Source organism: Pempheris klunzingeri, chromosome 20, assembly GCF_042242105.1.
Source record: "Pempheris klunzingeri isolate RE-2024b chromosome 20, fPemKlu1.hap1, whole genome shotgun sequence".
NCBI lineage: Eukaryota > Metazoa > Chordata > Actinopteri > Acropomatiformes > Pempheridae > Pempheris > Pempheris klunzingeri.
This window is the reverse complement of record NC_092031.1, coordinates 20,915,530-20,941,740: the sequence shown is the minus strand read 5'-3', so window position 1 is coordinate 20,941,740 and position 26,211 is coordinate 20,915,530. Positions and strand designations below refer to the sequence as shown.

At 45.3% G+C, this 26,211-nt stretch overlaps 1 protein-coding gene across 2 annotated transcripts in view; it reads right to left on the bottom strand.

Moving 5' to 3' along the window:
• Positions 1-5,123: 5,123 nt before the first annotated feature.
• jmjd1cb (jumonji domain containing 1Cb) overlaps positions 5,124-26,211 on the bottom strand; it is a 111,781-nt gene continuing 90,693 nt past the window's right edge. For both annotated transcript variants that reach the window (XM_070851305.1, XM_070851307.1), the window contains 22 exons: positions 25,810-26,155; positions 24,613-25,588; positions 24,222-24,419; positions 22,828-23,000; positions 21,215-21,377; positions 17,358-19,884; positions 16,145-16,346; positions 14,751-14,965; positions 14,515-14,667; positions 13,905-13,994; positions 13,513-13,637; positions 12,768-13,002; positions 12,358-12,578; positions 11,923-12,273; positions 11,630-11,798; positions 11,429-11,519; positions 11,209-11,339; positions 10,961-11,083; positions 10,543-10,682; positions 10,246-10,422; positions 8,585-8,716; positions 5,124-6,652 (listed from right to left, as the gene is read on the bottom strand). In XM_070851305.1, the coding sequence (XP_070707406.1) occupies positions 6,560-6,652; positions 8,585-8,716; positions 10,246-10,422; positions 10,543-10,682; positions 10,961-11,083; positions 11,209-11,339; positions 11,429-11,519; positions 11,630-11,798; positions 11,923-12,273; positions 12,358-12,578; positions 12,768-13,002; positions 13,513-13,637; positions 13,905-13,994; positions 14,515-14,667; positions 14,751-14,965; positions 16,145-16,346; positions 17,358-19,884; positions 21,215-21,377; positions 22,828-23,000; positions 24,222-24,419; positions 24,613-25,588; positions 25,810-26,155 (7,031 nt within the window). In that variant the 3' untranslated portion in view covers positions 5,124-6,559. The remainder of the gene's footprint in view (positions 6,653-8,584; positions 8,717-10,245; positions 10,423-10,542; positions 10,683-10,960; positions 11,084-11,208; positions 11,340-11,428; positions 11,520-11,629; positions 11,799-11,922; positions 12,274-12,357; positions 12,579-12,767; positions 13,003-13,512; positions 13,638-13,904; positions 13,995-14,514; positions 14,668-14,750; positions 14,966-16,144; positions 16,347-17,357; positions 19,885-21,214; positions 21,378-22,827; positions 23,001-24,221; positions 24,420-24,612; positions 25,589-25,809; positions 26,156-26,211) is intronic.

The window sequence follows — 26,211 nt, the reverse complement described above, 5'->3', positions numbered from 1 at the left end:
TTTGAAATAGTCTACAAAAGCATACTTTGAAGTGATTAAATGACTCCAGTGGGGCGTCATCCAGGTGGGGAATGTTTTCAGCCTTCTCGCCGCTTGTGGTGGTAAGAAGAGGGCAGCTGAAGCCATGTGTGCAGCCTCCTGAGCTGTCTTGCAGGGACACTGCAGCCTCAGACAGGGAGGAGCAGCAGGAAGCTGCCTGCTGTCGACACACACGATTTATGACACCTTGTCTCACTTTGAGTGGCCTTTGTTTGTACACACTGACTGACGCTAACCAGTCACACACATGCTCACATAGAGAGAGAGAGAGAGAGAGAGAGAGAGAGAGAGAGAGAGAGAGTCATTGTGTCATGAAAATGACAATGAAAACAAATTGAATATCAGCTCCAAATATCTGCTATCTGTCAAACAATATACCTCAATAATACGACTTACTATTCACAGCTATGATGAATACTGGAGCGCTGTGAAACACATTAAAGACACATGATGGTTAAATATTGTGAAATATAGTAAAATCCAATTAATCTTTGAAAGAACTACTATTCGTGTGTGTGTGTGTGTGGATGTGTGTGTGTGTGTGTGGGTGTGTGTGTGGGTGTTGTTACATTACAAGTGACCTATGGCTGAACCCTGAAGACACTTCCTCCAGCTGTACTTTGAGAAGGTCCATGCGCACACACACACACACACACACACACACACACACACACACACACACACACACACACACACACACACACACACACACACACACACACACACACACACACACTGGAGTCATGGTTTGAAAACAAGCAGTCTGCAAATAATGAGTCGTGTTAAAAAGCCATCAACGATAAGAGTGATGCTGACACAAGAAAGATGGTAAAAGCAGCAGAAAATTAGAAAAGGGAGCAAAAGCAGAAAATCAAAGAAGGAAGGAGGAAAAGTGGGAGCAACAGAGAGAGAGAAACAGAAAACAAAGACAGAGAGGAGGAAGAAGAGAACGAGAGAAGAGAGAGAGTGACCTTTCTCTGAACTCACTGGTGAACTTATGCCTCAGTGTACTCCAGTTAACCTGTTTTACACACACACACACACACACACACACACACACACGCACACACACACACACGCACACACACACACACACGCACACACACGCACACACACACACACACACAGACACACACACACACACACACAGTGCCAGGAGGCACAGTTTCAGCTTATATAATGGAGAGCAAAAGGATAATAAGTGTTTCCAGTTCAGCTTTGGAAGTATGAATGGGAGCTGATCCCAGTATTAGTCATGTCAGCAACGGCTTGTCCCTCTCTCTCTCTCTCTCTTTCTCTCTCTCTCTCTCTCTCTCTCTCACACACACACACGCACACACACGCAATGCATTACACAACAGCACAATTGTGACGTCCAGTTTTTCAGAGCAGCATGGATTCAGGCAGAAAAACTACTAGATGATGTCAGTGGAAATGAAGACAGTGACAGTAAAGTGTGTCATCGACCTGCCAGTGGAGCCTCAGACCTTTAACACAAAGGCTCCGTGTATATGTGCAGCAGCTCCACATGGACCAGAGTGTAAGGACGAACCAAGTGTTAGAAGCTTCACCGGTTCTTTCATTGGCAGCCCAAGAATCCAGCCGGAGGGTTCAGTCTGGTCTCAGAAGCGCCTTTAATTCAGGTTCACAGGTGGAATAATACAATGCAGTACAACGCTGGGGTTCAGGCAGCGCCGGGCTGGTGACAGACCTTGGGGGGAGGTTCTGGCCAGAGGAGCCAAGAACTGGGTTTTCCAACAGATTTTAAAGGGCAGAGTATCACAATATCACACGGAACCATTGTTCGATTGGTCCGGTGGGTTCATGCGTCAGTCTCCAGCAGCCGTCAGCGTTGTCTAGGCTTGTGTCTATCAGGAAGATGTTTACAGAACAAGAACTTTCTGTTTCTTACAATCAAGATATTACATCTGCTTCTTCAAACACTAGAGGAGACACCAGTCTGTCAGCTCACACTGACCTGAACAACGTTTGAGAAACATATGAAACACTTTATGATTTAAAGTTCTAATTAACATTGAAGACATTTTGTTGTAATATTCAATCCTAATGTAACACAAGCTGATGACTCATCGATGAGTCGGTGACAATGACTTCCTTCTACAGTATCTACACATGATGACCAAAGTAAGGTTAAGAATAAGAATAAGAATAAGAATAAGACCGCCTTTATTTATCCCGGAGGAAATTGTTGTGCCAGAGTGCGGTACAGAGGTCGTCACAACAATACAAAATATTAAAATACAAAATTGAACAGAAACTTAGACACAATAAAATACAATTAAATAGTCTGTCCCTTTTTAAAACAAAAAGTACAGATTGAAAAGTAAAATTTGTGAGAAGTGTCACAGTGTGTGAGGTGAAGTGTGCAAAGTAAGTGAAGTGGGTTCTCTCCGGGTACTCCGGCTCCCACAATCCAAAGACATGCACATTAGGTTAATTGGTAACTCTAAATTGCCCGTAGGTGTGAGTGTGAGAGTGAAAGGTTGTCTGTCTGTCTCTGTCTCTGTATGTGGCCCTGCGATTGGCTGGCGACCAGTCCAGGGTGACCCCGCCTCCCGCCCGAAGTCAGCTGGGATAGGCTCCAGCTCCCCCCGCGACCCTGACGGATAAGCGGTATAGAAAATGGATGGATGGATGGATGGATGTGCAAAGTGCAAACTGCAAAACGGGAGACAAAGTGAAAGGGAATGACCTTTACGGTTATTACACATGATTCTGCTGAATGAGTCCGTTACGTGTCCCTCCTTGTGGTGGAGGAGGAATTATACAGTTTGATAGCCACAGGTAGGAAAGACCTCCTGTGGCGTTCTGTGGTGCACCTCGGTGCTCTCAGTCTACGGCTGAAGGTGCTCTGACAGGACGTCAGTGTGGCATGAAGGGGGTGAGAGGTGTTGTCCATGATGCTGAGCAGCTTCCTCAGCATCCTCCTCTCTGACACCTCCACCACAGACTCCAACTCAACTCCCAGGACAGACTCCCAGGCGTCAGCTGTCTTCAACCTGCTGCCCCAGCACACCGCAGCGAAGAAGATGACGCTGGATACCACCGAGTGATAGAACATCTGCAGCATGGTTCTGCAGACATTGAAAGATCTGAGCCTCCTGAGGAAGTACAGTCGGCTCTGACCTTTCTTACATACAGCATGAGTGTTTATTGACCAGTCCAGTTTATTGTCTATGTGGACACCGAGGTACTTGTAGTCCTCCACGATGTCCACCTCTGATCCGTTGATGAAAGGTTGGGAAAGATGGGGGTCGTGGTTAACAAACAGTTGCTTCCATACATTTCTTCACACTGAATTCACTTTAACATGCAGCCACACACAGTTTGTCTCAATTATTTCCACGCTAAGACGGGAGGCTGAGACACAGTGACCGCACGCTGTGACTCGTGTGCGTGTACGTCTGCTAAAACAGAAGCACATTTCCTACTTTATACTCAGATTGCTTGATAAACCCTGCACACACACACACACACACACACACACACACACACACACACACACACACACACACACACACACACACACACACACACACACACACACACACACACACACACACACACACACACACACACACACACACACACACACACACACACACACACACAGTTAGATCCACCTGACACAGTCTTCATGATCTGCTCACACAGAACACTCTGCTCACTAAACGTCCTTCTGTCCACCGTGGCACAGTTAACTACCACAGCTGTAGCTCTTCGTGGTCTCCCTCCCTGGTGTATGTCTGAGCCCTTAGTACAGTAGGCTCAGCTGAAAACATCAGTCAATCAGTCAATCAATCAATCAATCAATCAATGAGATAACACTGTTATGAATTGGTGCTACATAAATAAAGATTGATTGATGTTCTGCTCATGTATGATTAGTGAATATAACAGTGTGGAGTCCTGGCACAGCGTGAGAAGTGTCTCCCTTCCTCGTCTGTCGACTCTCCGAGCTAATGGTCTTCCTCTGACTAGCTCATGATGCTCACTCACTCAGACACCAGCTGCCAACCTTGTGTTCTGTTTTCTACGTGCCAAAACACTTCAGTAGAGAACTCACAAAGCACGACTCAGTTTCTATCAGTACGTGTCGCACAACTTTATTTTCTTCCCTTCCTGTCCTTTGTCTTCTTTAACAGGATGTTGTTTTGGAGTTGGGGGGAGGAAAGGTGACATGTTCACCACTAACACTCCTCACATGGAATAACAGCACCCTCTGGTGGTCATGATCACACAGTGTCGTCACATCAGTGGGTTCATTACATCACATTAAAGGGGGGGGGGGACTCTTACAATTACGCGTATCAGTCATTAAATTACTCGGATACAAAATCAAAGATAAACCAGTTTATTATGACTCATTACACATTCATTCCTTTATGAAAATACATTTTGGGATTCGCAAATGTTTGCCCTCATACGGGTTCTTTTCTGTGATTGTGATTTGGGACAAAAATTGCTCTGCCCAGGAAATACAGGATGTGTAACAGGAATAGATTTTTGCAGTGGTTTGCACTGTTGCCTCACAGAAAGAAGGTTCCAGGTTTGAATCCATTCCTTTCTGTGTGGGTTTCTCCGGGTACTCCTGCTTCCTCCCACAGCCCAAAGACATGTGACACGGTGACTCTAAACTGTGAGTGAGAGGTTGTCTGTCTCTGTGGTCAGCTGGCGACAGTGTAAATCACATCAGTGTGTTCACTACATGGCATGTTGATTTTGTTAAAATTGGTAGGTGGATGGACGGCCTCTCCCTCCAAGTCAGCTGGGATTGTCTCCAGCTGACGGATAAGCAGTCTAGATAAGGGATGGATGGATTCCAATGAACTGTCGTCTTACTGTAGTTGGAGGATTTCTCCATAAGCCAAAGAGCTTCTTCCTGTGTGGTCCTTTTTCACTCCTTACTAAATTAAACAACTAATTATTTGTAAAGCCCCGGTAGGAACCTAGTGTCATTTCTGGTCTTCCTTTTAATACTATGGGAGAGAGGGGGGGGGGCATCAAAAACACAACACCAAACATTTGATAAATCCATTTTAATGGAAAATGTAAAACCCTTTTGAACTTCAATGTACAAAGCATGTAACACTTGCACTTTAAAATTTGAAATTGAAGCAAGCCACGTTTTAAAAAAATACCTCAGTGAATGTATATATGTATATATTTACATATCATAGTAAACTTTTTCATTATCTTATCTTTTAACTTCAAAAGTTCACCATAGTAAATTTTAAACAAAACAAAAAAAAAAAAAGACAATTATTTTCTTAAATAAATTACATCTTTTTTGTAAATGTCTCAATATTACATCAAATACTTTTTTCATAAAATGCTAAAGTGTTTAAGCCATTTTGTTCTTTCTTTACATAATACAACTTTACACAGTCTTTACAATAGTTTGGCAGTTTATTTTCAAAAAAATGTATAAATGGCATGAGGACTGTAAGAGCATCAACATTTCCAAAAGTTACAGGCATTAGCTGTGTGTGTGTGTGTGTGTGTGTGTGTGTGTGTGTGTGTGTGTGTCCTCCATCACAGTAGAGCCGTATTATAACTGAAAATCACATTGTAAAAGGAAAAAAAGAAACTGTACAAGTCACATTTACATTAATGCTTTTTTGTCTCAATAACATCGCATATCATAGTTATAAAATAAATACATCTTCACAGAGGAGATAAAACAATGTTCGTATGAAAAAGAAAATTAAGAACAATAGACAGAACAAGAAAAAAAGGACAGGAACAGACGAATTACAGAAGGAACGACAAACGAGGGAGCAGCAGAACTCGCTGCCTGTTGACTGAAACATCTGAGATTCATCTTTTGCATTTTTCCCTCTCGGATCTTTTTTTTGATGAGTTTTATGAACAGCAGAGTTGACGGTTTTCATCCTGACGCTGCTTGCTGCTGGTGATGCTGTCGTGGTCAGCAAAAACTTCTGTCCAACATGTCGAGTGGGCGGCTGCTACAAACAGGGATCGACCCTCCCGGCCTTTAAAACCCTTGGCAGATTACAGTGTCTGCGTGGTCGCTGCCGCCGCCACCGAGCTTTATCTTCCAGGACAGTCCGAGTCTCCATGAGAACAGAACCTTAGCGGGACAGTTCAGTCTGGTTTCAGTGGAGTTGAGTAGAGCCGTGTCAGCTTTAGGCTTCCACCTACGCTGCCCTCTGTTTCTCAGAATCTCTCCGTCCCCCCCGTGCTGTGGCGGGTCAGGTTGAATCCCCGTCAGTCCGGTGGCCCCTCTGGTCTTGTGTTTGTCTCCTCTTGGCACTGAAGGTTTGGGGTTATGATGGAGGTGGGCGTGCCTCTCAGTGTGCTGCAGGTGCAGTTCACACCCCAAGGTCGCCTGGGTCACGTAACCAGCTGTGACCCCCGACCACCTCCCGCGGTAACGTGACCCACTCCTCTGCGTGAGGAGGTGGGTGCAGGGAGAGCAAGGCGCTGATGGGAGTCGTGTCCCTCTCTGGAAGGTGTGGGCAAATCTGAGGGGGTGTCACGAGTTCTCTTCCTCGTCGTCTCCCTCAGGGCCACCCCTCTTCAGGCAGCTAACTGCCTCCTTCACACAGTGGAACAGGATGTTTTTCACCTGGGGAGAAAGAGGAGGAGGAGGAGGAGGAAGAGTTTTCACAGCTGCATGTATTCCACAACAGTATCATTGCTAATGTCAGTGTTCTGGTTAGTACATTCTACTGGGACAGAGGCTCCTGTGTCTGTCACTGTCCAGCAGAACTGCACACACTGTATCACTGTTTAAAGGACATACATAGTTCCTCTTGTTCATACCAGCCATGAAAAGCAAATCCTCAGTAAGTGATGTGACAAAGTGCACAGTTTTCTGTGAAGCTAAAATGAAGCTTCAGCAGTCTTCCACAGTTCCTCCTCTTTGTGCTTGCTGAGTTGCATTGGAGGGATAGTAACATAAAGATATTCTGTCCATCACTGCTTACTTTCCAGTGGAGGAGCATAAGGAAGGGATCTCCTTAGAGGCCGGTAGGAACAGGTGGAGCGAATACAGCAAGCAAATTCATTCAGTAAATGCTGAATATGGATTCAGATCATTTAAACTGAACTGTCATGCTGATTCTTGAGATATATCTAGAATATATCTAGAATGTCAAATGAGTGATGATGAGAAGACATCACTCATTTGTACTCACACTCCCACACACACACACACACACACACCTTTCATACACTCCCACAGCACCAATTATGTGACTGACTGATTTCAGTTTGTGCACATGGGAGTCCTCCATGCACACAATAGTTACACAGGGAATTCCACAAGGTTCTGTACTTAGAACATATATGCTTCCTCTAGGTAATATCAATCAGAAACATGTGATTAGCAATAAAGCCTGATGAAACCAATCTAAACTTCAAGCCCACCTTAAGGACATCAAGTCCTAGACCACAAATCTTCTGCTGAAAACTGAAGTTGTTGTGCCTTTCAGACACATTTTCTTAGTTACAGTGTTACACTGGTCTCCAGCACCACCGTACGGGACCTGGGAGTTATCTTTGATCAGGATTTGTCCTTTAACTCCCACATAAAACACATTTCAAGGACTGCCTTGAAAACAATCAGGAACATCCTGTTTCTAAATTATGCAGACAAACTAGTCCAGGTTGGATTATTGCAACTCTTTATTATCAGGCTGCTCCAATAAGTCCTTAAAGACTCTCCAGCTGGTCCAGAAAGCTGCTGCTCCTGTTCTGACGAGAACTAAAAGAAGAGACCACATTTCTCCTGTACTGGCTTCTCTTCATTGGCTTCCAGTAAAATCTAGAATAGAGTTTAAAATCCCTCTCCTCATCTATAAGGGTCAGGCTCCATCATATCCTGAAGAGCTCATAGTACCGTACTACCCCACTAGAGCACTACACTCCCATATCGCAGGCTTAATTGTGGTTCCTAAAGTCCTCTAAAGTAGTGATGGAGCCAGAGCTTTCAGCTATCAGGCTCCTCTCCTGTGGAACCATCTTCCCAGTTCTGTATCCAGCACGCTAACGTCTGCTTCTTGTTTTTAAGAGTACCTTCCTCTGCCTTCTTATACTGTAAGCTATACAAGGCTAAGCTAAACCAAGGCCACCGCTCATCTATTATAGAAAAATACAGCAAAGAAATCAAAAGACAGACAATTGGTGACTCACAAATCAATTACAATCCTGTCTGTGGGAGAATGAGTGTGTTTGGAATGTATTCAGAGTCAATGTCCAGAGAACATCAATGATGATGATTCACTTTGCCATTCCATCTGTCAGCATCAGCTCTCTCTCCCTCTCACACACACACAGCTAATTCCACAGAAACGTGAAAGGCAGGCTGTTACAGTGAGTGAGACAGGAGGAAGAGGAGAGGCTGACTGAATCAGTGACAGAGATGACAGATGTTGCCTCAAGCTGCACAGCCAAAATAAAACCAATGATGTCAATGTGAGATGGAGGTTTAGCAGGATGTTAACTAGTACTTTATCATTCCTTTTTCAGCCAATAAAAAAACTCCGTGGGCCGTCACCTGTAGTTTATCCTCGTAGTTGACCTCGTCTTTATTGGGCCGGAGCTCCTGGGTCAGCTGGAAGGAGTTGGCCACGTGCTCGGGGGACACAAAGTCATTGATGACCTGAACACAGCTGTGGAGGTTCTGGACCTAACAGACAGCAGAGAGGATGTGATGACATGTAACTGCACACAAAGGGTCAGGTCATGTGGATAGAAATATGACTGCTACTTAACTTCAACTTCAACATTATCTCGTAAGAGAAAACAATATCAAAACATTAATTCCAGCATTGTGAGGTTGCATCACATACAGTAGGTTTACATAGAATATCAAAATATGTGCTATGTGAAAATCTAACAAATTTGAAATGCATTCAAAATGAACTCAGTGAAGACGTGATCTGATGGTGTGGATTTAATTCATCTACAAAAGACTAAAAAGGCAGATGAAGCGTCAAGAGCTCATCTAGAGGCTGATGTTTTTCTACATTTTTCTTACTTTCAATAGATCCTGTTAAAAGGTCAGAACCAACTGCCTGTTAGTTCATCTCTCTTCCCTATTCTGTCTAAGGCTCTCAGCTCCAAGCCCATTGGTTCCTACTGAAGATGTAACCTTTCAAGAACAGCTCACACCTCTGTAGGTTATATACACTGCTCAAATAATTAATACATCACAGTATAACAATTGCTTTCTTCTTGTCCTTCCTGACTGATTCTTCTCTAGTTTTGTGTTTTGCTCCTTGTCCTTGTCACTACTGGCAGCATGAGGCGGTACCTGCAGCCCATTCAGGCTGCACAGGTAGTCCAGCTCCTCCAGGGTGTCACATCCAAATGGGCCATAGAGGGGCATCACCCCAGCAGCAGGACCAGGATCTGGTCCATAGTGTGAGGAGGAACAGGAGGAGCACTGCCAGAGCCCTACAACACGACCTCCAGCAGGCTACTGGTGTGCACACACTCCATGAGGGTGGCATGAGGGCCCAGCACCGTGCAGCTCCACTGGCAGAGGACACCAGAGTTGGCAGGTCGGCCACTGGTGCCCCGTCCTCTTCACAGATGAGAGCTGGTTCACACTGAGCACATGGGACTGACCCTGACTGCTGTTAGGTGATTAGATGACATCCTCAGAGCCACTGTCAAACCTTACACTGGTGCAGTGGGCCCTGGGCTCCTCCTGGTGCAGGACAATGCCCCGCCTCATGTGGCCAGAGTGTATAAGCAGTTCCTGGATGACAAAGGCACTGATGCCATTGACTGGCCCTCATGTTCCCCACTATGAACTATTTTCAGTGGTGGATTATTCCACCTTTGATGCAGTAGTGAGTATTTCTGACTGCTGGATGGTGTATGTGGGATTAGGACACAATAAACTACAGGTTCCAAAGACATTCTGGCACAGTTTGAGCCCATTTTTACAACTTTGGTCTTATTTTCCTGGTTTTAGTCACTGTGAGATAAGGGTTGGCAGGGGCTTTGCTAAACATCGCTTTACAATGGCTCTGTGGGACACAAGCACTCAGACAGGAAAGTCCAGTTCACACCTATCGTTTAAACCACTGATAGAAATACACCTGAAATGTTCCTCATAGTTGTCCATAATTGATGAAAACACAAGCAACCAGTGTATGCCACGTCTTCATGAGGTGATCTATGAGAGAGTGTGAATATTCAGTATACCTGGTGCATGGCCCCTGCTGGTATAAGTACAGAGTCTCCCAGGAATTGAACTACAGTCCAGCCTTGAACTCCGTGTTCATCCAGCAGCCGCTGACGCTGCCTCCTGCTCAGGTACAAGCCCTGCTCTCTGATTGGGTCCTGGTCCAGTGACACGTCCAGTCCCTGCTCCTTACAGAGCTGAGGTGGCAGTTAGTGAGTGGGGGAGAGGGAAGTATTAGTGAGGTCAATGAACTTAATATCACTGTATGTTCATTTGAAGCTGTTGCTGTTATTCAGTGTCTTTATCAGATTGCTGACCTTGTGCAGGAACTCTCTGACTTTGTCCATGTCTCTGTTGAGGTAGATGTGCCACAGTGCCCCCGGTGTCTCACTGGAGTCTTTGAGCCTCCGCCGAACCCCTTCATCTAGATCCTCCTCCTCCAGGCGTTTCAACACTCCTACACACACAGAGACAGTAATTTCAATGCTTTTTGATCTTTGAAAAAATTATTTAGGCATTATTGATGCAAAAATGATATTTTCTGACAAGACAGGCTGAAAAATGAGGACACCAAAAGAAACTGAGTAAATTGTTATTTACAATTAGCAGAGGAGGATGGGAGGAGAGCAGTGGGGAGATTACAGGTAACACAGTGTCAACCTTTAATACTGAGGTACACACTGAAGTTCACTCAGTCTTTACATTGACGATTTAACTGACTCTAGTGAACCTTACCAGTTTTGGACAAGACTCCATTGCCTTTGGCTACTCCTACATAGACCAGAACGGAGACGACATCTGAGACTTCCACATGGAGATTGGCAGTCCCAAAGTCCTGGTCCTGAGATGCAGCAACACCTACAAAGGCAAAATTAACAGATTCATAAAAAGCAGGGCAGAGACAGAATCACAGCCGCCCGTAGTGAAATGACAAATGTTGCGAGGGGAAGGTACAGCTTTGCTGCTGTTCATTTCTTTCCTACCGTAGGCACAGCATAGCCTTGGCCCCAGATCTGGCCTGACAAAGAAAGATGGCAGGTGGGAGGCCAGGTTGAGGCTGCCCTCTGGATCTGAGTACTCTGGCATAGGCAGGTTCTTCATCAAGTCATCATATCTGCAAAAACACCTCTTTTAAATTGGTATCTTCTGCATTTTCCAAGGGCACAGGAATAACAAGTGAAAAGAGGTTATGTGTGAGCATACCTTGAGGGCATGAGGGCCATGAACTCCTCTCCAGATGGCCAGTCCTTCAGTCTGTAGACCATAGGCTCTCCATCCTTGGACTTGGGCCGCTCTGACCAGGTTAGAAGACTTAAGTTAGAGTGAATCCATGATTGTGTGTCACTGCTTTCCCAGTGGCTCTTCATTACGAGGAACAGTAAAACCAAGGGCATATGAACTCACTTGTAATGTCCTCAAATCCATCCCAGAACTCCTTGATTCCGGAGTTGGATACCACCTGGTCCTTACAGTTGAGGAGGTCTCCCTGATGGTCTGCAAACTCCTGGTTGAAGGAGTCAGCTTTCCACAGACCGGCATTCAGTCTCTTATGGATCCCCGACACCAACACAGGCTGGGCAAACACAAAACCATTCATATGGCTGCTGTTACCAATAATGACTTAGCAAAGTGCCATTAGCATGGTATTGCTACTATGAATACTAGTGGTGCTACTGTTAAGTAAGAATGCTGTGTACCTGTCCTTGTTTCCAGCACTCTCTGAACAGCTTCCAGTTGTTCTGGTTGCGGTGATCTTTGAGCCACAATAACCGTTTGTTGTTTAACCAGCAGTGGGAAATATCTGAATATTGATTGGTTGATTCTTCTGGCATTGTTGCAGCTCCAGGTGCTGACTTCTTCCTATCTGGTTTGGCATCCTCGGTAACAACAGTGGCAGGGCTATTGACGTTGTTGGCTGGGGGCACAGGTTCTTGCTTCATCGACAGTTTGGTAGTGATGTTCTGGCGGCTGGCAGGTATTTTATTCTCAACTACTGAAGCAATGATGTCATCAAGGATATTGGGCATGCTCCGCCCACCTTTTCCAGTCTGTAGAAAGAGGAGAAACGATATTTCAATTTTTGGACATGACTTATTTCTCAACTTTTAAAAACTGCAGTTCGATCTGTTTACCTGTGAAGCAGTCGAGTAAACTGGTGCAAAGGCAATTCCTGCATCAGTGGAGCCCAGCTTTAGCTTTCCCGCTGTGGTGGTGAGCAGGTCTCTGAGTGTAGAGCCCTGCTCCGTACTGTTAGCCACCAGTGAGGTGGTTTTACACTGCTGCAGGACCTCCAGGCTGACCCCCTCCTTGTCTTCCTTCACTGATTTGCCCAGCAGCACTGACTCTTTGTTTTCTGTTAAAGATGGAGGAGATTACTAAACCCCAATGTACCTTATGGAGGTATATATAGAACCACTTCATGAGGGAATGGGATACATTAGAAGCCTTTAGTGTGTGAAAGCTCTTTAAAAAGCTCTGATTCTAAACTTAACATCACACATTCCAAATATCTCCCTATGTTAAGGGCTTCCTCTCTCCTTACCTTTCTTTTCCTCCCTGGATTTCTGCTCTGCCAGGTCAGCCAGGAAGTGCAGAGGTGACTGGGACTCTGGTGGGGTGACAGGAACACTTCCTGCATCACTGCATGGACTGCTTCCACCACCGCCTCCTCCGTTAGTCTCTGCCTTGGTTCCTCCTTGGTCGGAGTTCTGCTGAGAGCCTGGCTCAGCTTTCACCAAGGACAGTTTGTTACTGTGGTTCAGGACATTCTGCAAAACCTAGCAGAGAAAGATGGCAGGTAAAGATTTACAGAACATCAGCGTACTATACAGCTTCAGCTGACTATACAAAAACAAACAAAAGATCCTTTGCAAATTTAGGTCAGACAGAGAGGGTGAAAAGTAAAGCAGTGATCCAATTTAAGGTTTTTAAGTGGGAAAAGATTTGTGAGCTCATCCTCTAGATCCGTTAGTTGGTAAAAGGCTAAATCTACCCATCCCCCATGGATGTATGATAACCTCCCCATTTATACAACACTTGACCAATCCAACTCACAAATATTTTGCATGTACATATATCACATAACATGCATAACCTCCTTTGCAGTATTTGGTGTTTTAGCAGCAGCATTTGTCTCCTCGACCGCAAGCCCTGCCGGCAATCAACTCTCTTTTCAGCTTTCTTTTCAGATCATTTCAGTTCAGCAACCATCAGGTAGCTACCAGGAGTCTAAGTCAGGTGGAGCCCATGCAGTGTCTGAGCATAGGAACAGAAATAGTCAGTAGTACCTGTGAGACTCCATTGGTGGCTGGAAGCTTGGTGAGGAGATTCTGTTTGTTGGTGCAGGGACAGTGGGATTTGATGTTGTGTTTTTCCCTCAGAGAGTGCATAGAAGTAACCAACTCTGTCAGCACTGAAACATCAAAACGTTGCACCATATGAGCAAAAATTAAAACATTTCAGGAAAAAAAAAAAATGACAGGGAACATGATTCAATCAGTAGCCAAACTAAACGACAGGACATGAGAAGATAACGGACTACTCCACTATCAAATAAATTAAATATCACTCTCAGTCTTTAAAGGGCCTTTTAGCTTTGTCTTTGAACACACATACAGTAGACTAGTTTGTGGTTGATGTGGGTTAGAGGAAGGCAGACATGGCGTAGTGTGTACTGTACCTGTGCCAGGTATGATCTGTGTTGGCATCAGGTGTTTGTGATCATGAGGTTGGCCTTTAACACACTTCAGCCAGCTGTATAGTTCTTTATCTGATCACAGAAAGAAACACACAAGTCAGTTGTTTTAATAATACCCCCACCCCCACCATACCCCCAGAAACAGAAAGAATTACCACACAGATAGTATATTATCCTGCAGAGAACTGTAGCAAACTGAGGAATTGTGATGTCAGTGCTGTTTCCAGACTGATGTATAGAGGAACAACAGTAATGTTCATTTCTTTTATATAGAACTTTTCTTAACAAGGCTGCATATTGATGTACAGTTTATACAGGGATTATACTGTGTGTCTATTTGTGCTGTAGTAATCTGATAATAACAATCTAAGTACTCTAAATCCATGTTTGGCATGCAGCAAGTCATTAGAACTAGAATGTCAATTCTGTAGTATTTGGCATGTCATGTTCAGGTTTCACTTTCAATTTGAAATCCGGACACAATTTGGACACACTGTATGACATTTGAGGCTAGTTCATTTCTGTGATTTGAGAGCTCACTTGTCTGGCCACACGTTTGACTCCTAACCGTTTAAACATACACACAGCTGACCTTTGGAGTTTTTTCTCTCCTTGGCCTTGTAGCAGTCCAAGCAGACAACAAAGCCACACTTCTGACAGACCCAGTGGATGTTGAAGAGCGTTGCTTCACAGGCGTCACACATTTCCCTCACCCCTCTCACCGCTCGCTTCCATGCTAGCTTGGCTGAAACGCACACAAAATGGATTCAATTTAACAACATAGTTATGCTTATTTAATCATTGTGTCGTTTCTTTAAGACACCTCACCATCCTTCTTGACCCAGGTGGCTGCAGTAGTCTCGGTCATAACCATCTGGCAAAACTTGTCTCCTATGAAGCTGAGGATGTACTTGGCTGTGGATTGGTCCAGGTGGCTCTCTTCCATCACCCCAGGGATCCACAGGGACAGGGCTTCGTCATCAAACTGGTCTGGGGTGGAAAAACCATCCATCCGGATGACTCCATTTTTACTATAGGAAAGCCTGGAATTGAGGAAACAGATTACTAGCACACCAGTCCAGTAGAGGTAACACAGGAATATGATAACTATCCTTCATGACCATCCAGATAATAAACGTGTTATCTTGGCCTCATACAGCACGATGGAAATGACTGGAATCCTTACTGCCACTGCACATTTACAGGATGCAGTGAAGAGAGAAGTTACAAACACTTCCATATGAATACAAGCATCCTATTTATCCTGATGTATCTGTAATTGCCCAAGCAGTGCTTATTACAACACCTGAGGTACTCCTATGGTGATCTTGGACACATGTAATCTAACATCCTAATTAGCAACCCAAACAACCATGTGTCAAATAGTAGGATATATGCAACTGTTAGGTGGTATTGAGTGACAGAAAGCGTGAGAGCATGCTTTCCTAGATGAGCCGTCTCTCTGTAAAACCACCATTCTCTACGGTGTCCTTAAACAACCCAGTCAGCTCAGGTGAATGTTTATGAAATCCAAGTCGACTGGGTCAGACAGGGAAGAGGTGAGATAGGGTGACAGCAGCAAGAACTAGAAGTGGAGATGCAGAGAGGGGAGGGGGAGGGGGAGACAGAAAAAGATTGCAGAAGCGGTTCTGCAGTGGGTCACTGAGGAAAAAATTATAGAGCAGAAAATCCTCTTTGGCAGTTTTGCCCTGTGAGAGCCCAGACTGCAGCTACTTATCCAACTCAAGTGTGTGTGTGTGTGTGTAATTGTGCATTCACAATAAATGTGCATGTTTGACAGACAGAAAAACACAGATAGAAGTAGTATTCTATACACAAGACCTAGGATTAATACTCTGTGTGTTTTAGGTAGGACAAACCGTCTACTATATCCATTCTCCTGTCCTTTCTCCATTTCTATTATTTGTTTTTGACATGCAGTGTTTTGCACACGCTCCCAGGCTTGCTCTCTGAAAACTGAAAACTGCTGTGAAAGGAATGTATGAAAATGATCATGGAGCCATTGTGCATGCTTGGCTCCCTTCCTGCTCTTCAAGGACTACCAGACGTGTTTGAGGAGGTACTGGAGGCCCATTACAGTTGCAGCCACATAGGATTTCAGGACCCGAAAGGATCTTTAAGAATAGTGTATGCAGGGTGAATGGGTACAATTGTGAGTCTAGTCATGTCGAACAGTCGCAGTAAAAGGAAAAGCGCTCTACCGTCTAAAATAGTAGAAGCGACAGAAGACGGGGGAATGTGCTGGCTCCTCGCCCTTCTTGCTGCGGATGACCCTGCACTCACGACACTTCTGCAGGTTGGGTCCAATTTCTGAACATGAGTCATCCTGCAGGAAAGACTCCCCCGTCTGCTTCAGCTTCTTCACCTTCCTCCAGTCCTTCAGAACGGAACGGGGGATCCCATCTGAGAACAGCGCCCATTAGTAAGTCATTAACAGTGCACACATTTTATTATAAGATCAATAGATTTGTTTATGACCTTGGTATCAAATACATTAACATAGCACAACATAGACAGCAAAAAAACCATTTGGAGACCATTTGTGACTCTTTTTACACATGACAGGATCATTCTGTCAATCTACATGCTCCATTTTCACTTTTTTGGTTATAATTACTAATCTTTCATCCAGACAATGTTCACATATAAAAAGGATTTAATAAACCTTGAATTTGGTTCTCTGAAACCTGCATGATATAGCAAACCATTCAACTACCGACAGTTTGACTGACACCGGCCCTACTGTTGCTGCTCTGATGTAATGCTTTTGATTGAGCTCAATTATGAATGTGGCAGGTGGGAGTAGCCAATCTGGTCTTTAACCAGGGGGCTTCAATACTAACAAGTGATAACAAGTATTGTGTGTGTAACAAAGCCTGCTATAACTTATTCATCTGTGCCACAGACCTTAACTGTAAGCCACACTAAGCCAATGATTGGACTTCTTGGTTTAGTCTAGTTTATTTTGACTCGATCCCACAAACACCATCCTGCTGCCAGAAATGCTCACTAGAGCACCACACGTGGATTAATCCATCCATCCATCCCGGTTATCCTTAAGGGTCATGAGGGGGCTGGAGCTAATACCATACATCGGAAGAGAGGCGGGTTACACCCTGGACTGGTTGCTGGTCAATGTGGATTAATCTACCACTGAAAAAAGACCCAACAAATGCACCACTTCCTCTTGTTCGACTAACATTTGCTAAAAACCACAATGAGCAGCTGCTTTGGGTGATTACTGAGCCTTTTATAAGAATGAAACTTTATATCTGCTGTTTATTTCAGGATGTATGTCTAGGAACCTACACACTGTCCTCAACAGAAGTACAGAACATTGCCAGCCTTATCCTTTGACTGCCACTAGTGTGTTTATTATTGTGTGGCCTTGTAAACTATGTGGAAACGACTTACTGCTGCTCGCCAGTTTGAGTTTAGTCTTTTCTCGGGCGGATCTGAAGATGCCATTGGGCTTCACATCATCTTCCTCCTTTTCGTTGTCGCCCTTCTTCTTGGCCATATCATTCTGTTTCTTCTTGTATGTTGGTTTAGGCTGACGCTTGGCTCGGCCCTCCATTTTGCTCTCACTAGTGTCAGAGTCATCTCCCCCGCTCTCTGAACCAGACTCGTATGTTCGTTTGTTCCCTCGCCTTGATGAAGGAGTCGCTTTCCTATCCTCCCCTGCTCCACCCGCGGCTGCTGCTGCTGCTGCTGCTACCTTCTCTTCTGGCTGCCGCTCTCTCTCAACTTTGCTTCCAATGTCTTTGCTCATCTCCACCTCACTGGAGGTGGAGGCGCTGAGATTGACTGTACACGGCTTTATCATTTCTGACATGGCTGAGGTGTTACTTGTGCTGGTAGTGGTGCTGGGCAGTTTCTCTGGTTTGGTACTAGTGGAGCTTGTAGTAGAAGTTGTGTTCCTGTCCTCTTCTGAGTGCCTGGTTAACCAGGCTTTCTTCAGCTTGTGGTAGTTACTGGGTTGCCCACTGCTTGTTGAGACTGATCCACAGGTATGGCCATTAGGCACGGGACTAGACTTGCCTGGTGTTGAGCTCCCACTTGTCAAGCTGCTGCTGCTGTCAACCGAGGATGATAAGGCTTGGCTGGAGGAGGGTGGAGGGGGTGAGTTGTGAATGGGATGTTTGTCAGCTAAATTCACAGTTAGGGAGGAGTTTCCAGTTGAAATGGATGTAGGAGCAGTGGAGAAGTTGCTTCTGGATTGGGCTGCAGCCAAGGCAGCTTTGTGCTTCTTAAGGTGGACAAACGAGGATGAGTAAGGCTGACTGGAGCCAGAAATGGAGCTAGGTGTTGGGGTAAGGCTTGGACTAGGCTGAGGTGTCCCTGCTGGACTAGGGGGAAGCAGAGACCCCCCTGGAGGCATGGTGCGTGTGCCTAAACCCTCCTGGAACTCTCCTGGTCCCGACTGGCTCAGCATCCAGCCACCAATGCCAGTTTTATGGGCTGAGATCTCTCCCCGAGCTAAGAACGAATAGCTGGGCTCAGGGATGGATGTCCCACTTTTAATCTGTATGCCAAAAGCTGATGCAGCTGAAATGGCAGTCCTGCACACAGAGTTTATGGTACTGGCTCCCGTAGTTCCTTGCATGCCACGTATAGAAGTCTTTTTATACTGGACACACATGTCATCCAGATTGGAGTTGGGCTGAATAATCCTGCCAGCTCCAGATTCTCTAACACTCTCCCCTAGTCTAAGGCATTCCCCCTGAAGCTTAGATGGATAGAACCTCCCCTGGGGGAGCTCTTTATGGATCATAGCACCAGATTTGTTAGCACCAATGGGACTGTCGTATTTAACAGATGTCGATGGACGCACAATGACTGATGCCATTGCAGCTTGGGGCTTGCCCCTTGATACTCCTTTCTCTCCAGAAAATGAGCCCCCTCTTTCCTGAATCATCTCTCCACCTCTCCACCCCTCTGTCGATGAAGTCATGATCTCCCCACTGATGGCTGAGGCCACAGAGGTGACAACGGCAGCATTTCCATGACCTTTGACGTCCCTGAGTTCCGGCAGCAGTGTGGGGGGCTTCTGCTGCTCTGCTGACGTTTTGTTACCAGCTGCAGCTAAACTAACTGGCTGGATGGGTGTGAGGGTTGGTGGAGACAGGCGTCCATAGCCTGCTCTCTCCCTCTCTCGTTCTCTTTCTTTCTCCCGTTCCCTCTCTCGCTCTGCAGCCTCTTTGCGTTCCAGCGCGTGCTGTGTGGGAGGATGGAAGACAGGTGCTCGGTGGAGTGATGGCATTGCCCTGAGCTGGTGTTGCTGCTGCTGTTGGTGGTGGTGATGATGATGGTGGTTGGGGGCTGAGGAGAGAGAGGAAGATGTAGAGGAGGAAGGGGAAAGGGCAGGGCTGTGGCGTTCTATCCTGTCTATACCTGTGTGGTGCTGGTGCTGCTGTTGGACAAGTGTCACCTGCTGGCTGAGCTGCTCAGTGATTTTCCCTGCTAAACCCTCTCCTCCCTCTGGCTGGTGCTTAATGAGGGGAGGGGGCTTGGACAGAGACGTTTTGGAGCTATAGCTGCCCAGGGACAGAGCTCCCTGGCTTGGCACATTGGCCCCGACAGTGGCCACAATCCCTGGAGCTCCAGCAGACACTTTGTCGTAGTAAGAGCTGAGCTCCTTGGATGGGTAAAGTCTTGGAGGCTCATTCACCACACTGTTGGACAGTGTGGTGAAGTAGTTGCTCTTTTCTGATTGGATGATGTGAGGATGAGCATGGCCAATCTTGGGGCTTGGGGAGGGGAGAGCTGGTATCCGGACAGGGAAGGCTGCATCTCTACTTCTCTCTCTGTCCCTGTCCATCCCAGGGTCACTGGAGCGCTGAATCTTAGCAGTGAAGGGAGCCACCTCAATGCTCTCTTTTAGGATTTGCCGATTCTCCTCTTTGTATTTACTGGCTCGGTCTGCTGCCTGAACTGCATCCTGTGAAAGAAAACACAAAGACTGTTAATGACTTTTCTAATTGACTGAGGAAATTTGATTTACATTTATTATATGGGGCTGATACTGTCACCCATTAGAGGTATGACAGAAAAGGCTGATAAATATTTCAAAGGGAAATAAAATGAACAGAGAACCTTTGGCAATATATGAGCCATGTACAATTAAAGTTGCACTCAAAATTATTCAACCCCCATTGCAAATCAGGTGTATTTACAAACTTTCAGCTGTGCTCAATGAACATCTCAAAAAAAGAACAATTGTAAGTAGTCCAAATTAAAGACAACATGCCACTTTTAATGACTTCTGCAGTCTCAAAATCATTCAACCCCCTCTTGACAAGCATCATTAGTACTTAGTAAAGCACCCTTTTGCTGTTATGACCTGCTGCAAACATGATGCACAGTCAGACACCAGGTTCTGACAGCGTTCCTGAGGAATCTTAGCCCATTCCTCATGGACAACAGCCTCCAGCTCTCTAGTATTCTTGGGTTTGTGTGCTGCAACGGCCTTCTTCAAATCCCACCAGAGATTTTCTGTGGGATTCAAGCCAGGCGACTGTGACGACCACTCTAGTATCTTCCAGGACTTTTTCTGAAGCCAAGCCTTGGTGGACTGTGAGGTGTGTTTGGGATCATTGTCCTGTTGGAGGGTCCAATGATGCCCGAGCATCAGCTTCCTCACAGATGACATGATGTTTTCTCCTGGATTTCCTGACACTTGATTGAATCCATCTTGTCCTCCAAACGCTGCAGGTGTCCAGTGCCAGAAGAAGCAAAGCAGCCCCAGAGCATCACAGAGCCACCTCCATGCTTCACTGTAGGCACGGTGTTCTAATCAGTGTATGCCTCATTCTTCCTCCTCCAGAAATACCGCTGATCCACAGACCCAAAAAGTTCAGAGTTTTGTTTCATCGGCCATTCATTTTGCCAGTATTTTATACTTTATAATATTTGCAATGGGGGTTGAATAATTTTGAGTGCAGCTGTATGTCAAATGAATAACAAGACATTAAAGCAGCAGTACATTTGATGCATGTGTACACACAGATATACCTTTTGTGATTGCATTTAGTTCAGGCAGGTGTGACTTTCATATATCATATATTTTTATACCATATATATGTTTTTTTATGAATATTTGTGAATTCCCTTAATAGAGTATTAAGTATTTATTATTTATTCTTACTCAAAAAATACACTCTTATCTAAGATGGTGGTGCTATATTTAAATGAATTCATGTACTATCTATGAAAACTATTAGTGGTCACACTGCTAATGCTAATAACAACATCTAGGTGGGGTAGTATACCTGTGTATTTGTCAGGCGAGCCTTGCTGTGGGGGTCTAGGTAGAGGCGGTGTAGGTGCACATCTTTCCCTGTAGGTGTTCGACTCCTGTCTGCCTGCTCCTGTTTGAGCTGGGCCAACGTCAGCGTTCTGATCGGGTCCACGAAGCCTTTCTTATCCACATCTCTACACACGTACAAGTCAAACATTTAACAAGTGGTTATATTTGTCACGAGGTTTTACCATATATTACAACAAATGTACAAAGCAAAGATTCTGTGCAATTCTCCTGTGCAGTTCCTTTCAGTCAGGCTCCCAAGGGCTTCTTCCAACCATCTTTAAGACAAGAAATGCCTGTGTACTCCCACTCACTCCATGAGCTTCACTGACTAGCTTCTGATGCAGCATCAACTAATGTTATGACTGTGTGAGATCATTTGGAAAGTTTCTGCAGAGCAAGTTGATTGGACAGTAACTGGCCAATCAGACTCTGCAATGTTTTAGAGCAGGGGTGCCCACACTTTTCCCGCTCGTGAGCTACTTTTAAAATGACCAGGTCAAAATGATCTACCTACATTAAAAATGCTAAATTCATTTCTATATATACTGAGTATACTTTAAATATACAATATATGTTGGCATACACTGCAACTAATGTAACCCTTGGTGGTATTACACAGCAGTAATGCACATGGGTGCCAAACAGTGATGGAACCATCAATACTGCACACAAGTAACAAGAGTAATTGGAACATTCAATACATTTGTGGTCACTACCTTACTCTGATCACAGAGTTTTGCGGTAGCTAGCGCGTTTGACAGCGTGCAGGTCCCTGCCCGCGACCCGTAGCAGAGAAGAGATCTCAGACTGGCGTCAATCAAGTCGCAAACTCGACTTTTTTTTTTTTTTTTGATGTCACGCGATCTACCCGCACTACCTCCGCGATCGACCGGTAGATCGCGATCGACGTATTGGGCACCCCTGTTTTAGAGGATGTCATCAGTTTCAAGATGTCTGTGAAAAAAACTTGCAAGGCAACTAAAAGAAAGCGGCTTTCTACATTCGTAGAGGCAACAATACTCCTGGGTGGAAAATGGCGACTATGGTATGTTTTGTACAAGTCAAGAAACAAGAGATGGAGAAACCTACACTGCATTCATTTCCTGATCCAATATCTGCCTAATTCTATATTTTGTATATTTGTGTACTATATTAACACTATACTACATGTCAATAGCTAAAAAGAAACAACCAAATTTAAAGGGAACTTTACTGTTATACACATTATGGAAAAAAAGAATTCTTCTAAGATTTTGGGCTGACAGGCCATATACAAGGGACTAGTAAAACTCTACAAGGTTAGTGGGGGAAAATGTTATGTTGAACCTCGTCTGGAGCTTGATTCACTCTTTCAAGGCAATCCGGATCAGATTTTAGATGCAGTAAACCAATTCTGAACAGTCCATTCAATTTAAAGCACTGCCTTTATGAATCTTGATCCTAATGATGAATTTGAATATCCAACCAGTCAAATTTGAAGTAAAACATACATTTAGTTGTGTTAGACTGATGGTACATGCTTTGTTGAATCCAACATCTTGGAGAAGTTCACATCTTACTGATCTTTCTACTTACTCTTTATGAATGTCCAAGCTGGTCTTTGAAAGTGGAGGGCTTGCATGTGTGTTGATCTTGACAGGGGGGCGGTGGGCGTCAGCACTGGCTGGCCGAACGGGGACATGGCTCAGCAAACCCAAACCATCTCCAGCACTACCAGCAGACTGGTGCAGCCACGGACTGGCCGTGTTCTGCATAAAATATATCCATTATTATTATTATTATTAATATTAGTATTATCATTTTAAACAAACCAAAATGTAAAATCCACAGCAAGAGGAAATGTGATCATACACGTCATAGTATAAAAAAAACACAAATATGGTCAAGTTAAAATATGACACCAGAATTACCCATACATACTCATGTCACAACTTATTCTTATACCACTTAGTTGTGATTGGCTGGAGGGTGGGGATTACTTTCAGATCAACACACCGCAGTTTCAGCTGTTATTAGGCTTCTACTTCTTGTAGGAGTAGTAAAGTGAAAATGACTAATGTTTCATTTTGAAAGTGTAAGAATAGCTAAACTTTGGAACAAGTGGAAATGGTATAAGAAGGATAATCCACTTCAACATATGTGCACATACGCAAAAAAAACCCCACTACTTGGAGGCTGAGAACTCTCCAATCTGTTAATCTCTGCTTTCTATTATCTCTTACATGGCCTTAATGAATTACAAATACGTGTGAAGCTCTACATTAATGGATGCTCCAGTCAATAAAAGGACAGACCCAACCCAGTTTGAATGGGAGAATTTTAAGAGTCTCTTTGAGCTGACAGAGAACTGTAGTGATGATGTCGCATAAGGATAAATCCAGACATCAGACACCGGGGTACAAGTCCATGTATGTATAAATATAACTATGAACTATGAATTTTTTCAATGGACCAACTCCAGAAAATGTCATTCAGTGGAATGTCATCATCAAGTGTTCTGTTTTCTACTTAAAAAAAGAAATCTTTTGTTTTTGTTGGTAAATGCTAACAGAAGGAGGCAGAAGCTGCTTCCTGGTCACAAGGTCAAACTGTGGGTCTGGAGTCTGTTACAGTGTGGAGTCTGTGTGTGGCAGTGTACTGTACTATCCAGTATCCCAGACTTAGAACAGGGTTGTATTGTTACATCCCATAGGAGTCAACAATCACACAGAACCTTCATGTATTTTCAAAGAGCATTATATTTGTTCCCTTTAAAGGTGGACTATTCTCTTGGAACAGCTACATGTGATTTGGTCTCAGGGGTTCTTTTCCTTATTGCTTCTCTACTTATTTTCCTTGCTCGTCAAAATCTTCTCTCCCATCCGTCCTCCACTGCGCTCTTTGTTCAAAGACAAACAAACGGCTAACTATCAAACAAAGAGACACAGTCATGAGCATGCAGAAATATAGGCCAACATATAGACACCTACCCTCCTGAGAGAGGCCTCGGAATTCACAGTGACAGGATTTTCAGGGTGGACCCACTTAGCTGTGGGGGGAAGGTTTAGCCCTGGGGGGTAGGAGGTTGGGGTTCCGTTGGGGTACTGCCAGAGTATGGGGTATAGGCCCAACCCTGTTGCCCCGCTGTGAGCCTGTGCTAGTAGGGAAGGCGGAGGGGGGCCCTGACCCTGAAAACAAAGACACTTTTTTTAGTTTATTTTCTTTTTTTGAGCTTCAAACTGCCATGTACTCATTGGATAAGTTATGAGAGGAGGCTACATTCCTCTCATCTGTACCCCATCCAAAACCTCAGAGGTGGATTATACACAACAGTCATTGCTAGTGAGGCTTTAAATGGTGTTTATGTATCTGGAGTCAGACCTGTAGGAACTGCTGCTGGTGTGCGGCTGCCGGGTGAGGCAGGGCAAGGTGGCCCAACCCGCTGGGGGAGTCGAGCCGAGGGTGGCCACCAAGGAGAGATGCTGTGGGGGGAGGCATGGCTGGAAGCACCCCCGGGGGCAAAAGGTGAGGTAGGGCAGAGGCGTGAGGAGAGGCGAGGAGGTGAGAGGTGGCGTGGGGGTGGGACGCGGTGGTGAGGCAGGGGGAATGAGGGGAGGGTGAGTGGAGGGAGTGCAGGTGGGGATGGAGATAGGCTGCAACGTGGTTGGAGGAGACGGTGGCAGAGACAGAGTTCTCTGCGTCTGAGCGGACCAGTGCTGGGTCCCTGTAAACAGTGAAGGTCTCGTTCCTGTCGATGATCAGGGGGCTCTTAGTGCTGCTGCTGCTGCTCGTACCCACTCCACCCGACTCTGACCGCGCTGGCACCGGCTTAAAACCAGAACGCAGATTTTCTACTATTTCTACTTTAGCAGGCAAACGACCTGTCTGAGGTGGGGAGGTATCGGAGTACCTTGGTATTTTATGTTTAGAGACCTCTGGGCAGGTGTTGGGTTTAGGTTTGGAGATGTCCAGCAGGCCCTGGTGGGGTTTAGCCTTGAGGAGGTCAGCTGGGTTTGTATTGGGGTAGGGATGGCATTGAGAGTTGTTGGGGTGCTGGAGTTTCTGTTTTAGGGAGTCGAACTGAGCTGTGTTGGGGCTGGGGCCGGTGCTTATTTTGGATTTGGCTAAGTCAGGAGTGAGGACTGTGTTCATCTTGTGGGGGGCTGGTGGTTGCTGTGGGTGTTTTCTTGTCTCCTCAGACAGAGACGGGCTCTTAATGCTGGAGTGGATAGATGTGTAGTGTTGCTGTTGCGTGTGCGGCTGCTGCTGCTGATGATGATGATGATGAAGAAGATGAGGAAGGACAGTTTTCTCCTTCTCCACCAGCAACACACTTTCAGATATGGATGTGACAGGCCTGAAAAAAAGCACAGAAACACAATGTATTTTGCATATGCACAAACAGAATGATCTACAACAGGTTCCTACTGGGACTGTTACAGACATCACATCTAGACATCTTTTGGGTACCAGACAGTCAATCTAATAAGTACACCGGCCAATAGTCGTCACATCAGGCCATCCACAGAGCAAAAGAGTTGTAACATTAAGAAATACACGTAAGCCTTCTGTTCTCACCTGATGACTTCAGAGGGAGCAAACTCTATCTTGTTGCCTAAGCTCCTGGCTGCTGTCATGCCACCTCCAATAATGCCCTGCTGCTGCTGCTGCATGGGGGGCTCAGTGTCTGTCCTGCGCCCTCCTTCTGATGGAGAGGGAGATGGAGGAACGGGGGGCGACGAGACAGGAGAGGGGTTGAGGGGAAGGTAAGGGGAGAGGGACGTGGACTCTGCCTTCTGGGAGGCGAGCAGCGCTGACACCGCCTCTGAACTTTCCTGGTGCACCGTCGCCTGGGCTTCATCTGTGATGTCAATCACACTGCTGCCATGGTGGGACAACGACGGCGTCTGGGATCTGGAGGACGCTAAAAAACATTATACTATGAGAACACAAATCTGAAAGATCATTATCATATATGTA